The following is a 22,144-nucleotide window of genomic DNA, read 5'->3' on the forward strand; positions in this document are numbered from 1 at the left end:
ATAAGAAAGAAAAAGCAAGATGACAGGCCACATCAACATGTGCGGGGGAAAAAGAAGGACAGCCTACTATTGTAGAATATTAGAAAAGGAGATATCGTTTTTAGGCTTGTCATAACCATGAAAAGCGACGTGTCTGTAGTTTTAAGAGTTTCGAGGACACACTTCGAGTTTCTATTCACTTGTTACTGCAGCATGTATTGCTATGTCAGTTTTTCTTCTTTTTTCTCTCCGCTCCACAACAGGTTGAGCGCGGAGCAAGCATTATTTTAAAACAAGCAACTACACTCTCTCGATGACAAATTTCCCCATTGAAAAGTCTTATACGCCCCGCATCCGTAGTCATCGAGAGAGTGTAGTTGTCATCGCTGACAACTGACAAAGAGAGAGTGTACACGCCGCGTGCACCGCCTATAAAGGCGCCACTGATGGCCACCTAACGGGCGCTTCCAACAGTACGCGCGAGAGCAGTAGCAGACGACAACCCCTTTGCAGCAAGGACGGCTGAAGTTCGCGGCTGCGATTTCTCCTTTGTTCGGGCGCCAGACTGCATCTTCTGCAGTGACAGCTGTAGGGAAAACGCTGACCTCTGTGGGAGCGGGTATGAACACGATGTTACCGGTGTTCGGGCCAACAAGGTCCACATACATGCCAGGTGCGTCCCGCAGAGAAACGCCATGAACCCCATTTACATTAAGTGGACCTCATGTGGACTAGCCGATAAATTTTGTTTACTAATGCGATATCTTCGATCGTGTTTTTTATTCTACCCTTTCCGTAATGCTGCTTCTGTACCTCAACAATAAGCACCCATCGTTAGTGCAGACTCTATATGAAACAAATCCTCACGGTGCGATGTCTGCATATGTCGTTGTGATTTTTCTGCCGATGAATACATGTGACATCGCTGAATAAGTACAGTCAAAGTCACCTCAAGAAGAGTAATTGCGAATTTATTGATGGAAACTCGTACACTAGTCAACGAAGTCACCAAACGCACGAGTTAATAAAAGCGCATGTTAGCGCTGTACCGCCGATGAACTGCCGTTCTCGCTGCAGTTTTTGCAATTTTAAATTCCCCAAGGGAGCAGGGAGCTGCTTGGAAACGTACAAAGCTAAAGTCTTGCTAACTTTTCAGTACTTTTTTTTATATGTTACTAGAGAGAGGTGCTCCATGATATATTTAAAGGCAGAGCAGCGCCAGTCAAAGTAGATGAGAGATGGCGGCAAGGCCCGGTTTAGTCCTGTGCGGCGTAAGCATAATAAGAAATAATCCAGTTGAATGCAAAATTCACATGCAAGAAGAGACCCCTACGTTGTGAAACAAATAAATCACTCGGCGTATTAAGTCTGCTCAGACAGCATCGAGGTGTGATGACTTCCCTAACGTGACGCGAACTTTTCAGCGAAAAATGGAACAAAAATACCATATGCAGCAACTATTAGCAATTCTCGCCCTGAACTACCTATTTCCTAAACACATTTCCCAAAAACCACAATATCTAAGATGCCCTCGGGCGAAAAGAATAAAGCTGTTAAAGAAGCATGCTTGGTATCATTCCGATAAGACACAGCGTGATTTATACCCTTTACAAACGAGGCAGGGTGAAAACCCCGCAGCTCAAAAGAATCAACAAGAGTTATGCATGAAGCAACTAGCCACAGTTAAACATGTGCGAAGCCAAGCATAAAATAGATGTAAAAACATGAAGTGCGCGACAGCCGGTGCGAGGATTTACGGCGCCACATAAAACTAACAATTTCAGTTCTTGTAAACTTCTGTAGCTTTATCGTACAATACAATGCGCTCGTGCAGTCGTGCTGCCTAGCTAGCCCAACGCGGTAAAGAAGCGGAAAACAATATACGCCGCAAACGGCATTCCGAACTTCAGCGAAATGCCTTTAAACCCCATGCTGCACTGCAGATGAACTTCGTCGCTTACGCGTCTAACTACGATCGAGTGAAAAAAAACACCGAAGCGACAAATGAAAGGATGAGAACAAGAAATTTCCCGCCGAAGCGACGATCCATTGCTACTGTTGCTCCCGCTGATGAGGCTTTGCGGGGAATGAGTAGAACCGTATCGCCGGCACGTTTTCGCCGGTATTTGAGCCCCCACCGTGCAACAATTCTTCGACATTCCTTGAAGCTTTGGCCACCCCACACATGCGAAGGGTGTTGCCTATTTTGCTCAGAAAACGTGAATGAGACAGAAAAACGCTATCAACGACACAACAAACTACGGCTGGCTCATCTTCTGTATGTTCTGTGCAAAGCCGCCACCAGTGGCGCGCCCATCGGTGCGCACTACGCGTATGAACACTTGTATTCTTCATATAAACGCATATAATCGTATAGAAATAGGGCAGATGGCACGCGGGCCTTTTCCAGTAGGGCTTGCGTGCCTCTGCATGTTCCTGTCGAGACTTGCCTCGTGCGTAAGAGCGTGGGGCCGAACACAATGGCCAGGTTTCCGGCAGGCATCTGGTTCAGATGTGAATGCGCCGCAACCCGCGCCAGGTGGCGCAGCAGCGCCGCCAGGGTGCGCGCGTGCAGCGGCGGCAGTTGCGCCACCAGCGACCGCAGCGCCGCCACCACGGCCTCTTCCTCTTCCTCGTCGTGACGGTGATCGCCGTCCCTGTTTTCATCATCTCCCAGCTCGTCCTCGTCCTCTTCAGAGTGGTGGTGGTGGGCGACGCCGGTGCCACCGGGGTGCTCCTGCGCATGCGTGTAACCAGCGACGCTTGTCAGTTCGCAAGCCTCATCACGCCAGTTCTACGTTTGTTGCGTGCTCGCGTAGAACGAGTCCGGCAATTCGTGCACCAGCTTTCACAGATACAGTTTCTATAAACGTTGCCGCGCATAAACGCGACAATACTTGTATAGCATCCAAATGCGCTGACTCGACAAACTGTGCCACGTCAAAGTACTTGAGACAGTGGAGCACATACTTGTTGCTCGTTTCTTATACAGCCGTGAACGGCAGGCACTGACCTCTTCGCTAGCGCCAATAAACAACAGGTCGTTGAGAAGAGTGGCACTGGGTTCTTGACCGGACGCGATATCAACGGAGCGAGCCACCATGCAAGGTTCTGTTATAATTTTTTTAGCACTGCAGGCCTTGATCCATGGTTCTAAACGGGTCCTGTGGACGCAACGTGTATATAATCGCATCCTACTGCTTATATAACCTCATCCTAACTCCTCAGACCCCTCTTTCATTAATCTTCTTCACTCTGAGCAGTGTCGCCGCCTTCATTGCCTATACTACCACAAGCCGACCTCTCTGCGTTTACTCAATAACTTCTCTCTCGTGTCCTGCACGAACACAGCAGCACAAGAAATACCCTGAATTCGTTCTGCACAAAGCCTGCAAGCGCCACGTTAAACGAATGCAAACTGTCAATGTGATGTCGCCACGTTGCTCTGATGAAACGAAAAGCGAAGCAGCCGCACCTCAAGATATGGTAGCTTAGAAAGAGCAGGTTCATCGCAGCGGACATGTTCAGCGCGAGCTGACCACCGCAAATCGAAAGCAAAGGCGGCCCGTAATCGGTAGCACATTTGTCCCGTTATTGTTTGTGCACTTTGAAAGCAAGCAAGAGACGTCCGATTTGTGGTCGCTACTGTGGTATTAAACTAGATTCCCGAGAGGCGCAAGGCGAAGGATGTGGCGTTGCACTCTTCCGCCATGTTGTACTATACTGTGGACGCTCGTGAAAGGAGGCCGCGTAGGATTGCCGCCGTAAGAGGTCGCTGCGTTGACCCCCAGCGTAGTGTTCCTGTATATGCTCGCGCAGGGAGCTGTGGGAGCATATACAGGGACACTACCCTAGCGGTATTACACGTGCACGACACTCCCCTGAAGGGTCCTGTACTTAGCGACATAGTAGCCTAGCTAGCCATTTGCAAAGCACAGTACACCATGGACACGGCAAACAATAGTTGTTTTTCCACAGTTCTTCCAGCTAAATGTGGATTGATTGACCCATTACTCGCGTTTTTTTTCTTTCTTTAATATATTGTTGTTGCACCTATTTCTGTATAATACCAAGCACATTGCAACCACATTATCGATATTGCATTGGCTTTTTCCCTTGCTTTCCTTTTTTTTCTTTGAACTGCGTTATGCATGTTGTTTTTATTATACACTTGCTTACTATATGACTTAACGATGCCTTCAGTGCCAGTGAAGGTGCCGAAATCAGCGCATTTCATATATTTGCTTCTGGAATCACTTTCCGAACAGACTGCCATCGTCATATACAAAACGTTTTCGGCAGTGGAGGTGACGCAAAGGCACGCGGCTTATGCTATTCGTTTTGATTGGTTGGGCATGAACATATATTGTGCGTACTTACGCTATACATTGGCGACGTTAAATAAATATACGTGCTTTATGGTTTTTGAAGCTACGAAGAAGACACACATTTGTGCAGCACAAACTAAATTCGTTTGCAACTGACACTGTAGATGAGCTGTCCAACGGCTTGCACTAGGGTGCCTCAATGCGCGCCTCCTCCCCCACGACGGGCGAGGAGGTCACCGAGGCACCGTAGTCTACATGGAAGTACAATGCAAAAACAGGCACTTTCACGTAGTACGTACGTACGAACACTGCGTAAAGTTTGTTCCGCACACCTTTCACTAACATCCAACGGCTGCTCACAAAATTTACTGTGTGTGAGAAAGTGCGTCTGCAGGCGGCTTACCTAGAAGGCACCACCCTATCAAGCTGCGAAGGGAAGCCAAGAATGGGAAGAAAACTTCCGGTACCACGAGATGTAGGGCCGCGTTTTGATTGGAAACAGCATAATACCTCGCTGGGTCAGGGAAATACGAAAGAGTATGGTTCTTTCTCTCACCCGCTTTTATTTTGAATTTGTGAACTGAATAACGTCTGCATGGTAGCGTCAATTTTCATAATTCCTTTTTTTTTTTTTGGCGTTCACCTCGGGATATATATCACAAGGATCGGGTTGTGATGCAGAACTAGGAGGGTATAAAATGGTCGAAGGGCCACTTTAAGAATGGTGCTTGGCGATCAATGCCGTTAGCTGCCGGGCATTCCCCCCAAAAGCAATTTGAGGCTTTTTCAGGCTAGTCACGGTACCCACGCCACTCAATAAATGTTATTAGTAGCATTAGTATTACTCGATAGCCTTAAAGTGGGAGACCCAAAGTTACGGGACGCTATCGACCGGCCGCACAAGAGAACGCGCACGTGGATGTTTGGGCTTTTCGGTATACGCTATACTGCCTGCTTCGGGATGCAATTTCGGAATCTTTGTTGAAGAACGTGAGCGAATAAACAACTACCGAGAGAAATGCGCAGCGTGGCCGGCAGTGTGCCTACCCGAGATGTATAAGTATTCCTATCTGTTTCCGTTCCTAATCGTCCATTAGCGCTCCGCCATAGGTCAGAAAGATTCGGGTCCAGCCCATATGGGCGATGCGCCCGCCCATATGGGCTGGACCCGAACCGTTCTGACCTATCACGAAGGGCTAACGGCCGATTTCAAATGAAAACAGACCGGAGATAGTTTTACGTCACGCCGGCCCCGGCTGTCCGGCATACCTTGGCCAGCGCGATGAAGTGCGGGTAGAGGCGGTACGTGAGCAGCGGCTCGGGCAGCTGCCGCAGGTACAGCTTGAGCACGTTGGCCACCACGTGCGGCGGCGAGTCGCTCAGGTCGACCAGGGTGGCGCCGTTCTCGAAGCACTGGCACAGGCGCTCCACCTTGGACTTGACGCCCGAGACGCGGTAGAGGCCCCGCACGCCGTAGCCGCGGGCGTCCATCTCGGCGATGCAGCGGCGCACGATGTAGGGCACCTCGTCGGCGGGCTGGCCGCCCAGCTCCACGCCGAAGGTGGTCATCTTGCGCGGCAGCCGCTTGTGGCCGCACCGGATGGCCAGCGTCTCCAGGCACTTCTTGTGCGAGGACAGGCCGCACTGCGTGTGTGTGTGCGCGCCCGTGAGTGTAGAGGAACACACAGCAGGCGTCGTGTGGGTCGTCATCGGCCCACGCCCACACAAGTTATTAGAATGGGCTCCATCAACAGGTCAGCAAACATAAAAGTATACGGAAAAGACGAGCGAGCGATTATGTCCATATATCTGCGCCTTCACTCTGCCTTTGGTTTCTGTTTATAGCGTAAGCACCACCGCTCTTGCTGCGATGGCAATTGTGCGAACGCTACAGGCGAATTTTAGCCGTCGCTGTGACGTTCCGGATATATATAAGCATGTGTATATTTAAATAAATAAACGAATAGAATTGACCACCGGCTCGATTCCAAAAGGGGACCCACAGCAGATAAGCCCGATGTTCTAGTCACTAGTAGAACACATTGTGCGGCTAGTTGGTTCATAGCCTTCAAAAGATGACGGGCCAACAGTGACAGCACACTAAGAAGTAACAAAGACCGAACAAGGCGCTTCCTGTTTTTGTTCCTTTGTTCCATTACGCCACCTAAGGATGCCTCATTAGGCGGAATAGGACACAATTAAGAATATCCCGAGGGCGAGCCAGCGCGCTCAGACGCTTGGCGCGTTTTATTGCAATATCCATCGTAATAGTTCCCTTATTTTTCATCATGAAGATGGTGGAGGCTGGGACAAAAAGCAGAGAAGCAGCTTGACCAGCTCCGGCCTTCCGGAAATACACTTTGCATACCGAGTGCACATCTTCAATATCAAAAGGTCACATGTACAGCAGATAAGACAAACAGCATTATCAACAGCATTAAATGTACAGCAGATAAGACAAACAGCATTAAATATATTTAATGCTGTTGATAATGCTGTTGGTCTTATCTGCTGCACATGTCACCTTCTGATCACTGTAAACGGAAATAAACCCACATGGGAATTTTTACCAGGTGATGTATCCTAAAAACTCTCCATGCTTGAATATTTACTCCGATGTATGGCAGCAATACAACGGCATTCGCTCGTTCCACTCCGTTGACTAGCTGCGGGATGATAAAGGCGACACGACGCGATTTTACTCCGCCTCAAAACCTTGTTCTCTTGTACAAACTACGCACAGGGAGTTTTAGACCCCCCCTCCGCCGAAACAGGTTGGCCACGTGGCGCTTCCCATGAGGCTGCGCACCGCGCCAGCGAGCGGCCGCGTTTGGCGGAGTCGGCAGTGCTCACGGCTTACGGTTTGTTTGCATCTGTGAAGTAGCAATCCGTGCCAGCTTCTCGTCAATGTTTTTTCCGATATTTCCTACCGGAAAGTGTTACAGGCGTGCCTGAAGCTCACTGTATCTCAGCTTCATATGCGTTAGCTGTGATCACTTTGCTGACAACGATGAATACAAGGGCAACGTGTTCAAGAGCGGAGCAAGGCTTAGGTATACCACGAAACTTCTCGTTGACTCGCGATGTCGGCTCAGATTTCCGACAGTGCTTTCGTGTTGCGTGACCCTGGCTTGTATTCTCCAGCACGTGAAATGCGACGTTTAAGTGCTTGTGAGTATACGCTGACAACGTCCGATATAATGTTTGAAAGGTCCACGTAGCAATGGCAACATCAGCCGCTGTCCGAGCGACAACGTGCATGAATGGCATGTTCCGAGTTCGTGGCGGTGCTGTGTTGCCAGCGAGAAAGACCGGACTGCATGCAACTGTATGTATCTGTGCACGGATACCCTCGCCCGAGAAAAAGGGTAAGACGTAAGTACGTACTGTAGATAAAGCTTCTTACTGAGTCATGTGAATCGAATTGTTATCACGCAGTTTGTTTTGATAGGTCGTTGCTTCTGATAATGCATGCATTAGCGTTATGCTTTATCCCAGATTTAGGAGCATAGCTGCCGGCTCTGAATGTGAGGACTCGTTCGACATATCAGTGATGTGGCTCCGTTTCACAACCGGGAAACATTGTTTGGACGCTGAGCAAGTAGTGCGGTCAAACAAATGTGTGACTACGCACTTCTCGGTTTTACGAGGGCTGCCGCGGGTCATACTCACATGTAATAAATTCTTGCTACGCTACCACTATTTCGCACGACGTTAATTTTGCCATGAAGCACACGCACTTACATCTGTTTGCTTACCGTAACTAACGCACTACTTTTTGGCCGCGAACGCCGGCAGCGTGCGAAGTCGCTTTGGCACTCACACAATTGCGTGCTATTTTTGAAAAACTATACCATTAACTTTGCATTCTCACTATTCTGATTCAACAGTTTTGTGTTGATTAAAGTCTTCTGTTAATTTCAGAGAGGCAGATCTCATATGAGCGAGCATGTGAGTCGTAGTTCTGAAAACAGCACAGCTGGTCGCTAGGCGGTTTCGAGGCACAGAATGTTGCGGCTATATATACTGGCACCTTGCTTCTTGATGCGTGTCGCGTTTACGTTGCATGTCTTTCAAAGTTTTGCATTGAGCGTTTCTCAAATGTTTATGTATGTGATGGTTTATGTGCTTTCATTGACTTGTTTCATCGAATTTGATGCGGTCTTGTGTGTATATTTCGAACTTTGACCAGTAGCCTCTGCATCTAAATATATTCACGCAAACAGACGCTATACCACTTTTTATAGTCCCGTTGCACTTCGAAAAAACTCCGTCCAGCGTGAAGCAACAAAATAAAGACAAAAAAAGAAGAAACTCCCAAGGTTTCACGCAAAAATTCCGCTCGCACGGAGTAAAAATTCTGCTCGGACCATACGGAGTATAATAAACTGTCAACCGGGGGGTCGCTAGAGGACAAGCATTATACTCCCACCTGAGAGTTATTTCCACTTGCAGTCTAGCACACACACAAAAAGACAGCATTAGCAACGGCAATGCGAACTATTTTCGTTGGATAGAAACAAAAGAGCACACTGAGACAGCTTACATTACGATAAAAAAAGGCAAACTCACAACTACGGAATGCTGTGTTTAACTTCCACAGTTAGGCCAGAGTGACATGTGTCCCATTTATGACGAAACGGAGCAATTATGCTTAATGCAGATACTGTTTAGCAGTGGTAAAATAGGATTAAATAAGAAACAGTACATAATTGCAGACTAATTTACAAAACTAATGAAACAACATTTAGTAATTTGAAAAGAAAGCACGCAATTCTTTTCGGGATGACCCTTCCGGAGCGACGTTTTCATCGCTGCGTAAGTTTATTAACTCCGAAAGCTTGTGTATCAACAAATGTGTCCCGTAGTTGGTTCTACGTAATTGTACTTTCCAAGCCTACGCATGACGAACGGAGTATTTGTGAACGGAGTAACCTCCTATCTAAGCAGGCTCGTTGAGCAAGAAAATGTTCATTGCTATTTATTTCTAATTCGTATGTTACGGTAAGGCAATAAGAGTATAGATAAGCAATTTATAATATATGCTTAAGAAAAAGTGGTGCTGAGGGATGATCCAAAGCTACGTTATGCGTGTGTTTTAGCATTCCTTTCTGAAGGGAGTGTAGCATTCGTAAGTGCGTGGAAGTAGTAGATCCTCATACAAGATGACAGTAAGTTATATATAAATAAAAATGCGAGTTTTAAATAGGTTTAACATTCATGGGGAGAGTTCGTTCCTTAACTTATCCCTACGATACTGGATAACGTTTGTATAACATAACTAACGTGGTCGTCCAAAGAAATTCTTTCCGAAACTATTAGTTCAAGTATCTTAAATGTTTTAACTGTGTCTTTGCCCCATATTACGAACCTTTGCCCCATATTAGGGTCATCACAAAAACTATATCAGTGACAACGTCTTTACTTTTGGACCGGAGAAGCAGAGCCTTTGTTTTAGTAATATTAATCTTTAGTGCATTGTAATCAGTCAACTTACCAAGTTGCATTAATGTTTGGTTTGCCTTATTGATAACGTCCCATAATGATATGCCGGAGAAAAGCAAAGTCGTGTCATATGCTTAAATTGCAAATTTGTTGTTTTATCAGTATCTACAGCATCATTTATAAACTAGTTAAAGAGAAATGGACGAAGGATACCTCCTTGTGGAACATCAGACAAAAACTGGTTTTACACGAGGTGAGTGGCCATTTATATTTACTAACTGGTGCCTGCAACTTAAATGAGAGCGGAGAAGGGCCAATGCTTTGCCGCGAAATCCACACTTTTCTAGTTTCTTTATTAACAAGTTATGATTAAGATAGTCGAATGCTTTGTTAAAATCTACATACATCTCCAGAGCCAAGTGTCCTTTCTCAAAACCATTCAAAATGAGCTCCTTCTGTACTAATAGAGCGAGTTCTGCTAACGAGTTCTGCTAGGCGCTTTTTCCTGAAGCCGAACTGTGAAGTATGTATCATCTCACGCATATTGAAAACGCTTGAAAAGGTATTTGAAAAGGTATTGAAAAGGCTATTGAAAAGGTATTTGCCATTGCAGTGTTCCAAGTAACGGCATTCTCCGGTATTGAGATTGACAAAAATAATCGAATAAATCTGCTAATCGTTTCTCAGTAAATTTTTTCATTACTCTGACTTATTCTTGTTCAAATATACGAACGCGTTGAGCAATTCGTCCACGGACGCTTCGAAAAAATACATAAATAACCAAATGAATGAATGAATGCAGAAAAGAAGGAACAAGCGAACGAACGCCAAAAGTACAGACTGCTGAGGAGCAGGACGTCATGCACACGTGGACGAACTGCACGGGCGCAGCGCCCTGAAGCATCTGCCGCGCAGCGTGAACCGACGGCTTACCTCCGAGCACTCGACCCCTTGGAAGTAGACGTAGGAGTCGCATTCCCGGCAGCGGGACGGCGTGCGCAGCTTTCGGAAAGAGTGCGTCTCGGCGGCCAGGGACAGGCACATGGGTCGGCCCGCGGCCCGCTCTGCGAGGCAACGACACCCGCACAAGCGTGATGGCCCACTCCCGAAAGGAAACACCCACACTTACACCCATATGTATGCGTAACTTTCGACAAATAAACAATTCAGCAGGTAGATTACTATAGGTGGTCTAGTGCCGGCCGGCCGGTCGGCCGGTCGGCCGGTCGGCCGGCCGGTCGGTCGGTCGGTCGGTCGGTCGGTCGGTCGGTCGGTCGGTCGGTCGGTCGGTCGGTCGGTCGGCCGGTCGGCCGGTCGGCCGGTCGGCCGGTCGGCCGGTCGGCCGGTCGGCCGGTCAGCCGGTCGGCCGGTAATAGACGCTGGTATCAGATCAATCGACAAGTAGGCAGGTAAATGTTGCTGAAAGCTGGGCTACACGGTTTTAGTGATATTATGAAACACGTTACGGCGCTAAGGAAGATGAAAACACAAGGAAACGAATTGCAAAGTACGGGCACTGGACACCAATTGACTTTAGAGCACAAATTATATTACATGCATGCATCGAAGTTCCAAATTACATCGGCATATCATTCAAAGCGCCTGTCACAATTTCGCGACATTTTCCTAGTAAATGAGAAATATGGATATGGCGGTATCGATAAATCGATTATCTTGAAGCTACGAACAGTTATAGAGGCCCAGACAGTGCAGTGAAAGAAAGCATTCTAAACAACGTAATTTATACAATTTTCGCTGATCACCTACAGCCTGCAGAACGATTGTGCAACAGTGCACATTAATATAGTGGCTCTTTCAAAGAATATTTATTCAAAGTTATCTTAGAATTTTAGTTTGGCGTTTTGTGTTATCACTCTGGAAGCTTTTTCAATGTCATATTCTCTCTTTATGTGCCACGTGTATGATTATCATTTGTACCTATTACACCTAACAAATTACAAAAGTTTTCTGTTCGCCATGAGGATTTCCTTCATGCTATTGACCTCCCAACACCCATTGAGAGAAAGCCTGTGGTGCTTCCCACATGCTGACGGGCATGCAGTTTATCATAGCCACTGAAGTGTAGGGGCACATACATGTCTAGCACGCTTTACAATCACCATCAGTGTTCCCAAGTAGAATTGAACTCAATATTAATTTTCATGCGCTGCACACGAGAAATAGTTGGAGCAAAAGCATCACTGAAGCAACTTGACCAGCTCCCACTGCCTACAAAGGGCAGCAAAGCAGTGACATCTTATTATGAACAGCAACTTGAAATACTGAAATCATTACAGTAATAGAAAAACATTAATACTAGACACAAATTTAGCAAGGTACAACAGTTAATTATCAAGCATCACGAAATATTTCACTAAATGTTAGAAAAGTACATGTACGCATACATATATATATAAGTAAAAAGTGGGACTACAGTGATACTATTTGGAAAATGAATGAATCACATCACTTCAGGAACTTGCCATCATCACTGCGTCACTACTATTCCATAAGCCAATTATTATGTTCCCGCTGTCACATACGTTCACACATTGGCCTCCCACTATGTATCCTACCATCCACCCAGTACACCCACCGTTCGCCCAGCACGCACACCATTCATCCACCATTTACACAAGTCACCCAGTATGTATCCCACCATCCACTTAGCACACTCACCATTCACTCAACATGCCCACCATTGAGACAAGTCACCCAGTATGTATACCACCAATACATCCCACAATCTACCATTGCACCCACTATCTATCTACCACTGCACCCACCATCCACCAAGTATACGCAAGATGCATTCCATCATACCCAACATGTTTTTCAACATGCCCAGTACATTTTCCACGATGCCCAGCATAAAATTAATGGTGGGAAATGCTGGGATTTTCAATTGGGTAGGCAGGCATCAATCAATTTTTCAATCACTTACTAAGTAGGTATCGAATATCTTACATGTAAATTTTGTAGGCGCGAGCTGCTAACGACAGTCCTGCCTGACTGGCCAGTTCTCGGTCGGTCAGTCAGCCAACAAGCCAAGCAAGCAGGCGGCCAGCCAATCAATCCATTTGCCCTTGCGGATACATACGGTCCTCCCCCCTCCCCCCACTAAAAAAAAAAAGAAAATGTGGAACACGGAACACGGCCCAGAAGGAGTTAAGGTACCGTTGTCGTGGTCGGTGTCCAGCTCGTCGCCGGAAGAGACGGTCAGCAGCATGGTCCGCGCCATCGCCTGCGGGCTGGCAGCGGGACTCGTGTCCCCCGAACGGTTGCTGCCATCCGAGTCGCTGGCCCCGGCCCAGCCCGCCGGGCGCGATGCGGCAGCTGCACGTGAAGACACGTTCGGAGAACAGTTCGTCCTGTACAGCACTCAATGAAGAAGCCTGGGCTATGGTTGGAACTAGCAGCACAATGCGCTACCTGTTCGACCCCTTGTTCGACCCAGTGACCTATAGGTAGGCGGGAAAACGCTTAGATACAAACAAACATACAAACGATATAGAGACCCTGGAAAGTGCACGAATTATCAAAAGAATGCTAAGGCATTATAAAATGAGTTAATGAACCCTTACATCACACTGGCCCTGGCGTATCCAGGAGGATCCCCCACGTAGATTGCAACGAAGTACCACGACTCTAGGATGTATAGCTGAGAGTGTTGGTTGAGCATGATCTGTTAAAGGCGTGAAGACGATGGTGGACAAATTTTGGCGCCCTGTGTTTGCGTGTGTGCATGTGTGTTTCTCTCTTGGTCCGCCGTCGTCTTCGCGCCTTTAACATCAGATCTTCCACGACTCCTTGTGCTCTTTAGTGACGCTGGTTTGTGCCCTATCTGTTGACGCGTTTTCGTGGCATGGACAGAGACGCTCAGTCGTAGGAATTGCCGCCTTGGATCGCAGGGTTTAACCCGCCGGTGTAGCCACTACTGTCACCACCCGGCGCATGCAGCTGTCACATCACCACTCACCTTCGGAAGATAGCCTGGCTTCGAGCGCTGCCTGGTCCAGCGTCTCTAGTTCGGCTTCGTGTACTTTGCGTGACTCAGTCCTGCGCCATACAAGAATAGGTACGCGGACATTTGGGTCTTGCGAATTGAGTCACGGAGCACTGTCTAATAAAAATGCTGAGTGCACAGTTGCTAGAACGGCGTAGCGTATGTCTGCTCCCTGTTCGGCACACCCTATCTGAGGAGCGAAGAACTAAAAAATAATTCGCAGTTCCCCCGGAAAGGAGAAGCAGCGATTGCGATAGCAAATTAGTAGATAGCTGCAAGAAGTAAGGATAGTAGTCTTATCGGCCGTATAGATTTGTAAACATTCGCTTCCTAACTAAATTAACAATGATAGAATAGGTAAGCGTGACTCAACGAGGACGTAGAAACAGACACAAGGAGACAGCGCTGTCTTTGTGTGTCTGCTTCTTTCTACGTCCTTGTTCAGTCGCGCTTACATATTCCATCATGAATTCAAAAGAACTAGTACGTCAACGCGTTTTAACCGAGACCCCCCCTCCCCCCTCCCCTCTTGCGCTGCTTCCCCACTTTTCCTTCGTGCGCAAGATGGAGCCGCGCTCGTCAGTTCCCATTGCGTCCAGTCGCGAAATACACTGTTGCTGCCGGAGCACAACGCGCCCCCCACCCTCCCTCCCTTCCACCCACGGTCTTACGCGCGACGGAAGACGGCGCGTTTGCTTTCAGTCGCGCGCGCGAGATTGGGCCGCGATCACCAGCTCGCCTCGCGTGCTTTCACTGTCACGTACGGCATACGGCGCGCGGCGACGCCGTTCTCGCCCTTGGGCTTTATACGTAACGTCACGACGACGGCGACGGCAAAAATGCGCCTGGAATGTCCATATAAATTTTATGCAATTGTAATACGACTGGAAGACTTAAGAACGTGGTTCATGCAAGGAAAGTTTTGCGACACACCCGACATCATGAAAATGGCTGGAAGTGTCCGTGAGCTCCTAAATTAATTAAATTCTCGGGTTTTACGTGCCAGAACTTCGATCTGATGATGACGCACGCCGTAGTGGGGGATTCCCGATCAATTTTGACTGCCTGGGGTTGCTTGATGTGCACCCAATGCACGGTACACGGGCGTTTTTGCATTTCGCCCCCATCGAAATGCGGGTGCCGTGACCTGGATTTGATACCGCGACTTCGTGCTTAGCAGAGTAACGCCAAAGCCACTAAGAAACCACGCGGAATGGCCGTAAGCTTCAATCAAGGAACAACACGCACAGGTGAGAAAGGATGAAACGTAAGCTTCATTAGTTACAGCTTCGGGTGCACGTTGATGAATTTGCACTGACCCACCGTGGTTGCTTGGCGGCTATGGTGTTGGGTTGCTAAGCACGAGATCGCGGGACAAGATCCCAGCCACAGCGGCGGCATTTAAATGGGGCCGAAATGCGAAAACAATCGTGTACTTAGATTTAGGTTCACGTTAAGGAACCCGAGGTGGTCAAAATAATTCGAAGTCCCTAACTACGGCGTGCCCCACAATCAGATCGGGGTTTTGGCACGTAAAACCCCATACTTTAATTAAACTTGCGCTGTAGCAAGGCGCCGAATCCACTATGTTTGCTGCAGCATGCTATTGCGGCTTCAACTAGCGTGCGCTGGGCGATAGACGGCTGTTGTCTCAGACATTTTGGCGCACCCCTTTGCGCATTTCTTTCCTGCTTAGATTTATCACACACAGCAGGCTTCAGACAAGACGATAAGAAGTAGTTCAAAAGCTAACTTGCTAACGCATGCATTTTGCGCTACTGGACGTTACGGAGGCACATATGACATACATGAGGTGTCAGACAAAGGGCTTCCCGAACTAGCGCTAACACAACGCGTACCTGCTAACACTATAGAATGAGAATGAAATGCACAAAACCGAATGAGAGAGAGAGAGAGAGAGCGCTCCCACCTCGTGTCTCCGGCACATGGCTCGAAGGCGAGCAGCTTGAGTTCGGCGGGGTGCCGTCCTGATGGAATACGGCGTACGAACTCCAGGTACTGCGAACCCGGTTCGTACAGGCGGCTGCTCTCGCACAGTGTCTGAAACTGCAGGGATATAGAGAAGGTAGTGTAAACAGAAGGATAACGATTACCCTGTTTACTGTCATCGTGTTAAGCCGTGAATAGCTAACCACTGCGCAAGCTCATGGTTTCCAATTACAAACTATAACGATGGCTTCTGTAGTACATAATCTTTAACTTGGTAAAGAGCTTTCTTGGGCTGGATTTTTCCGAACAACATAAATTCGGTGCAGTGAGGAAGCGACGCTCCGATAACCGTATTCATTCGCCAGCATATTAGACCAGCTGAATGTGGAAGGAAATGGAAAAGCCAAATCTTTGAGTCAGATTCGCAACGGAACTAATCAGCCGCGATCCAAAGCCTAGCTCATACGCACAGCCCTATGATTCTTTCCGCACGGTGAACAGCTGTGACTGAGATTTGCTCGGACAGTTATTTCGTGAGGGCTCAAGTGAGCCTCGGAGGTGCTGCCGATTCGGACACGATATCTCGCCAGACTTGCGCGTAACAAATTACGTGTAATTAATTACAATTTTTTTGTAGTTTCGCAATCGATCTAAAGCTTCCTTGCTCGGTAACACTAACTGTAATTCAATAACTTTTTTATTCAGTAACCAATTACATGTAAACAGTTATTTTATTGACGAGACGAGGCAAGCTGCAACAGGCGATACAGGTTAGAGCAGTTTAATTTGGCGGGGAACTATGCGGCAGCTTCGGCGGTGCGCACATTCTGACATGGGAGTCCGGGAGCTCGGCGGACGAGTTGAGCGGGCGCTGCTGGGGTCGACAGCGCCCGCCACATCGGACTATGATGCCCGGAAACGAACTACGGACGCTTTGTTCCATTGTTTTGGACCCACCGGAAGCCGCGTTGAGCAACCACAACTTTGGCAAATCAGTTCTGCGCAAGCCCGCAAGGTGGAGGAAAGTACATGAAAACGAAAAATTGACATCCACCCGAATTGTAGCACGAAGCTACAAATGAAACCCACGCGGGTTTCTCAGAAAGAAAGCCTCGCAGTTGAAGAAACATTCGTCGTGGCGTTAGTCGATTGGCGTTGGTACGATTGGCGTTTCACCCGGGTTCGAGTACCGGACCAGGATGAATTTTTCTTCACCTGCGACGCTTTTTTTCTGAAAAACCCGTACGGGTTTTCTTTGTAGCTTCGTGCTTCAATTCGGGTGGATGCCAATTTTTCTCTTTCAACCCCACTTCGTACGCAAGGCGTTCGGAAGTTACACCGCCCTTCCTTCCAGCGCACTCGTCGAGTGAGCTGTCAGTGTCGTTGCTGGTGTCTCGACAATACAACGGGGGAAGATGACCGACGAAAATTTCGAAAAACGATTGTTGATGAAGATCAACAACGCGTGAAGGGCTACTGAGGACGCACCAAAGAGCCTGGCCAGCTCGTTCTACCTAGTGTATTTGTGCGCTATTAATGAAGCTTTGGATAAAAATAACGTAAAAAGTATCGGTTACTCGTCAGTATTTGCTCAAGTACTTTCTCATGGCCAGTAAGTGGTAACTGTAACCAACTACATTTCTAAATAAACTGTAACAGTAATTGGTAACAATATTTTCTGTAATGTGTGTTTTCTGTCTGTACCTCGCGAACGTCCCCTTGAGATGAGGCGGAAAGATAGCATCCTGAAGTAGGGTATGATATCCCTGCACTGCCCGGTTATCTGATCTCGCGCAGTTTAACAACACACACACACACACACACACACACACACACACACACACACACACACACACACACACACACACATTTATATATATATATATATATATATATATATATATATATATATATATATATATATATATATATATATATATGCTTGAGTTGGTCCGAGTTTTTTCTTGAGGTGTTAAACTACGGAAGCTCGAGGCGCAATTGCGCCATCAGCGCAGCCGCAACCACTGTCGTGCTGTCCCGCTCAAGGCACACGCGTTGCTCGCGCGCGGAATGGCTAAAATCGAATACAGACACGAGGAGTGCGTGTGGCTGAGAAAAATGGCGAAGCCAAGTAGATGCACTGTCAACGCTGCTACGTTCGATCGCCTCGATGGCGGAGCACGGGCAGCGTTGTGCGTTTTGCTGCAAGCATGAAGCGCTGTGCGCGACGCACGCTATAAGCACACGGGCGTTCCTCCTGAGGTGGGTATTCTGTAAGTGTCCGCACACTGTACGTGTCCATTTGCTGGTGCTGAAGTGCTGATTCGCTAGGCAGGTGTACGCGCCAGAAAGAGACAGGTGACCCCAACCAATCAGGATTTCAGCAGCAGACAGAATGATATTGTTCATTAGAATGCCCCCTTCAGCAGGAGAGAGAGAGAGAGAGAGAGAGGGGGGGGTATTCTGCAGTATAATCTTCAGGCGCAAGTTGGAATCAACTAGTGCAAGACAGGAGAAATTGGAGATCGCTGGGGGAGGCCTACGTCTTCTAGTGGACATACGATTGAGCAGAAGATGAAGAAGAAGATGATGAAGAAGGCTAGATAGAAACACCAGTACCTGAATGGGCGCAGGCGCGGTGACGGTGTGCTGCAACTGGAAGTAGGCCACTGTCACGGCCTTCATGGTCTGGTCGCACTGGCACATCAGCTCGCGAACCTGCTGCAGAACCTCCGCCTGGACAACACACAGAGAGAAGGAAGCGTTCAGACCACGGAGGAAGGAAAAAAGAAAATCGTAGAGGAGGGAGCGCCAGGTTCATAAATCGGCAAAGTAAGCCAACACTCGCTCACCAGTATATTTTCGCAGGCTAATGTACTCACTCAAATCGTCGCGTGCTCTCGAAATCGCTGGCACTCAGGTTCTTACTGGCGCCCTCTCTATCATACCAACATACTCGCGTTCAAAGTCAGTTTCATTCGCATGCACAGGCAGCTACTTACACTCGCTTTTGCTCTCAGCGCTCATTCTCATACACACTCACGTTAACTAACACTCGCTGACGACGACTTTCCTTTGCACTCGCATGAACCAGCACTCACTCTTGTACATGCTCGTCAGTTTCGTAACCAGAAGTTATTTTTATTTTTTTCAAGGAGGGGATGGGGAGGGGTTGAGCGCAAATTGACCACGGAAGGGAGGGGCCAAGGTGGTGGCCTCTGTTTTACGCCAGGGACACTGGTACACGGAAATTTCCGGAAAAGTGGCACGTGCCCGGTTTCCCCCCTTGGTTGCATCCCTGATACTGAAGTCCATTCCAACCCTTCATCTCTTACTAACGGCCTATCTCACGCCGGTGAAATTGTTGAGCCAGTGTACTCGTGAGTGAGTACGCCAGCCTCGGGACTTGGATGAGAGTATTGAAGCCTTGGCATAAAATTTATAAAGGAAAGGCTCACGGAAAATAGGCCCTCACGACGTGATAAGCAAGCGGAAATGTCCAGCCGCCGAGCTTGTGTGGACATATCGTGAGAGGTACACAGCGCAGAGCAGATGGCGAGGGATGACCGCGACGCGGGCGTCACTGAAAGCTATCGCGAACAAAACAATGCTTTCAGAGGCCCGGTAACCATGGGGGGCGTACTACTCTAGAACCAACGCGCAGGTTTGACCCGAAGGGGAGGAGTGGGCCGGGCGACACGGAGGGCTGGCTTGCCGAGGCCAGCTGCCTCAAGTCACGCTCCCTCCAGTCATTTTCCTTTCTCCTCGATTTGGCCAAACAGAAAGACGCCGAGTGCCGTCAGAGCTGCCGGAGGAGTCGTCTCCGGCGAAAGAGCCGAAGGCAGTTTGCACGACTGACTCAAAGAGCCCCCTATTGAGGATTACAGCTTCACAAATAGAAAAGGCCGCACTCTGCCCAATATTCTGCGTCGTGGTAAAGCTCGTCAGCGGATTCCGTGGCCCTTCGACGCTACAGGAGAGTGTCATGGCGTGCGCTAAAACCTGCGACATTACACAGTCCCAGCCGCTGGAACGGTCCGAACGATCTGTCACGCTGCTCTGCCCTGCGAACGGCGCGCCGAATGTACGTTATCAGTGCACGTGCTAAGAAAACGCGTTCTACGTTGGATCATCTATTTTGACAAGGTCATCCATAAATAACAGATGGACGCGATGTTCCGCCAACTTTGTACCTTACTTACTACACGATGATTTCGAAGGGATTGCCGAATGAGTGATTTTGGCTTCGCTTTGCCTGCGCTCGGGAACACCCACACGGTCCTCCACGGCTAAGTGTATAGTTGGGCGTTTTATCCCGCTGTTACCTCTGCAGGGCAGATGACCCACGGTCTATTATCGTTGTAGAATAGCTTTCTTTACTTCGCAATAGATCATTGGTCGAAGTTGGAGAGATCGCCGTTTGCGATAACGATCGACATGATCGATGCAAACTACGCCGCAATGACCAATCGTGAAAGGCCCCTACAGCAGATAGGTGTTGCAGATACGCGGGGAGGTACTGCAAGAAGCCGCGCTCCTGACGGAACCGCGCACCTCAAGTCTTCCTTAGCGCAAGGACGCGCAAAGCTGGCAAGTGACGGCAACAGCATCGGTAGAGGAGTGCAGTAACGGGATGCTAAAACTCTGTTACATTAGTCACCATTGGTCACACGTAAAAGCTTGAGCATAGCGCTGCACAAACGCAGAAGTCGCACTTTTGACTGGACCGTGCGCACCATCGTCCTCTCCAGCGCAACGATTCGGGAAGATGGCAGACGACGGAGCACGAACGGGGTGCTAAAACTCGCCATCGTATTTGTGGCTCAAAGCATGGCGCCACAAACAGAGCCCTGGCAGAAGCCGCTGCGCGATAAGAAAGCGCACCTTGGTCCTCTCTAGCGCCACGATGCGCTCGTTGGCCTCCACGACGCAGGCCTTGTAGGTGGTCTCGGCCTCGCGCGCCTTCTGCAGGGCCTCCTCTTCGACGCGACGCCGGCGCTCGTCGCCGTCGGCCCGCTGGGCGGCCTTGTCGTGCTCCTGGTGTCGCTGCACGTACAGCGCGCGGGCCTTGCGCACGTTCGCCTCCAGCTCTTGCTGCAAGGGCGAGAACGGGGAAGAGGGGTGGGGGAGGGCATCGGCCCATGTGTGACACCAGCGGCAGCAACCTTCGCGTTACCATACACCGCACGGTTCACGAGAGCTACGCATTCAGACAAGGAAGGCGATATTCGCGTCGGCCCAGCGTCTGTAGTCTTGCGGAAAAGAGAAAGAATAGCTTTATCAAGGAAAATTTATGCCTCGCTTCCATTTGTTTGCATGCGCAAAGGCGTTCGCTGCGTCTGACGGTAGTGGTGCACGGTGACACAGCGTGCTACCCGCGCAGAAACTGATCTTTGTGCGTGTTACGAGCTTAGTTCAAGAGTATAAAGGCTACTCGAAAGTTCGGCGCTTGTCCTGCGTCTATGTCTTGCATTGCCCAGCCTAAATTTGGCGCCGGTATACCATGTTCCATAATGCTCCTGCTGGGCCCTGCAGTAGGGTTCCTTAGGCGCCTCTAGCATTCTAATGTGGCAATTCCGATAGGCGAATGCGTTAGGCTACGCTGAGAAACCGATCGTCATCATCGCCGGACGGGTATCAGACTGCACCATAAGAAAGAGTGAAAAATGAAAAGGAATAAATCTGAAAGGAAAGTACAGAGAAATAGCGATAGACTAGGAGGCCGACTGTGTTCAACGTAGCAGTTGCCTCACCATTCGCTTGAGTTCTCTCTGCCAGGCTTCCTTGAGCTGCTTACGCGCCTTTTCGTGCTCGTTCCTCCTGGCCGACAGAGGCTGCGAAAACAGAGGCAGAACAAGGTCATTGAACCGCGCGCCCCCAAAGACACACCGCTACACATTCATGTGCGAACGAATAAAAAAATGGCAGTGGCTTAGCTCGGCTATGCCAGGATATATGTAGCGAAAGCTAAGGCATAGCATGGTTAGCCTTGGTTAATATTGATTGCAAGTCCAGGTTAGTCTGGTTGTCTAGCTATGTTGCGGCGTTTAGCCAGTCGTTCGGCGCGCTGTTCGTCTGTTTCTTGGGCGATTCCTTTCCTCTTCATCTCGTTCCTATGTTGATTCCAGGCCTCCTGCTGCCTATAAGAATTGTCGCCGTCCATACAGCCGCCTCAACTATAGTTGCGGCGCACGCGAGCTCTCCTTTTCAATCCTCCGACATGTTATCAGGCATGCGACGCAGCTGGCGAAGCGATCGAAGGCGAACGCAACGACAAGGAACGCGGTGTGACGTCATGTGCCTCCTCGGAGCAAGGCCACGGCGAAATCGCAAGTTCGCGGCGAGTAAAGCTGCCGCTTTAAAAAAGAAGGTGCTCATGTGCTTGCCTTCTGCTGTGGCTGTGTGTAGGGTCAAATGCCACAAGAGAGAAAGTGTT

The 22,144-nt window shown here is 48.8% G+C and overlaps 1 protein-coding gene across 4 annotated transcripts in view; it reads right to left on the reverse strand.

Annotated features, from left to right (window-relative positions):
- LOC142560808 (rho GTPase-activating protein 29-like) overlaps positions 1–22,144 on the reverse strand; it is a 250,426-nt gene that overhangs the window by 38,677 nt on the left and 189,605 nt on the right. For all 4 annotated transcript variants that reach the window (XM_075673171.1, XM_075673170.1, XM_075673169.1 and 1 more), the window contains 9 exons: positions 21,462–21,542; positions 20,593–20,802; positions 18,328–18,444; positions 15,689–15,825; positions 13,732–13,811; positions 12,930–13,088; positions 10,686–10,816; positions 5,577–5,951; positions 2,430–2,716 (listed from right to left, as the gene is read on the reverse strand). In XM_075673171.1, coding sequence (XP_075529286.1) covers positions 2,430–2,716; positions 5,577–5,951; positions 10,686–10,816; positions 12,930–13,088; positions 13,732–13,811; positions 15,689–15,825; positions 18,328–18,444; positions 20,593–20,802; positions 21,462–21,542 — 1,577 coding nt within the window. The remainder of the gene's footprint in view (positions 1–2,429; positions 2,717–5,576; positions 5,952–10,685; positions 10,817–12,929; positions 13,089–13,731; positions 13,812–15,688; positions 15,826–18,327; positions 18,445–20,592; positions 20,803–21,461; positions 21,543–22,144) is intronic.

The sequence above is a fragment of the Dermacentor variabilis genome, chromosome 10 (genome assembly GCF_050947875.1).
Source record: "Dermacentor variabilis isolate Ectoservices chromosome 10, ASM5094787v1, whole genome shotgun sequence".
Lineage (NCBI taxonomy): Eukaryota > Metazoa > Arthropoda > Arachnida > Ixodida > Ixodidae > Dermacentor > Dermacentor variabilis.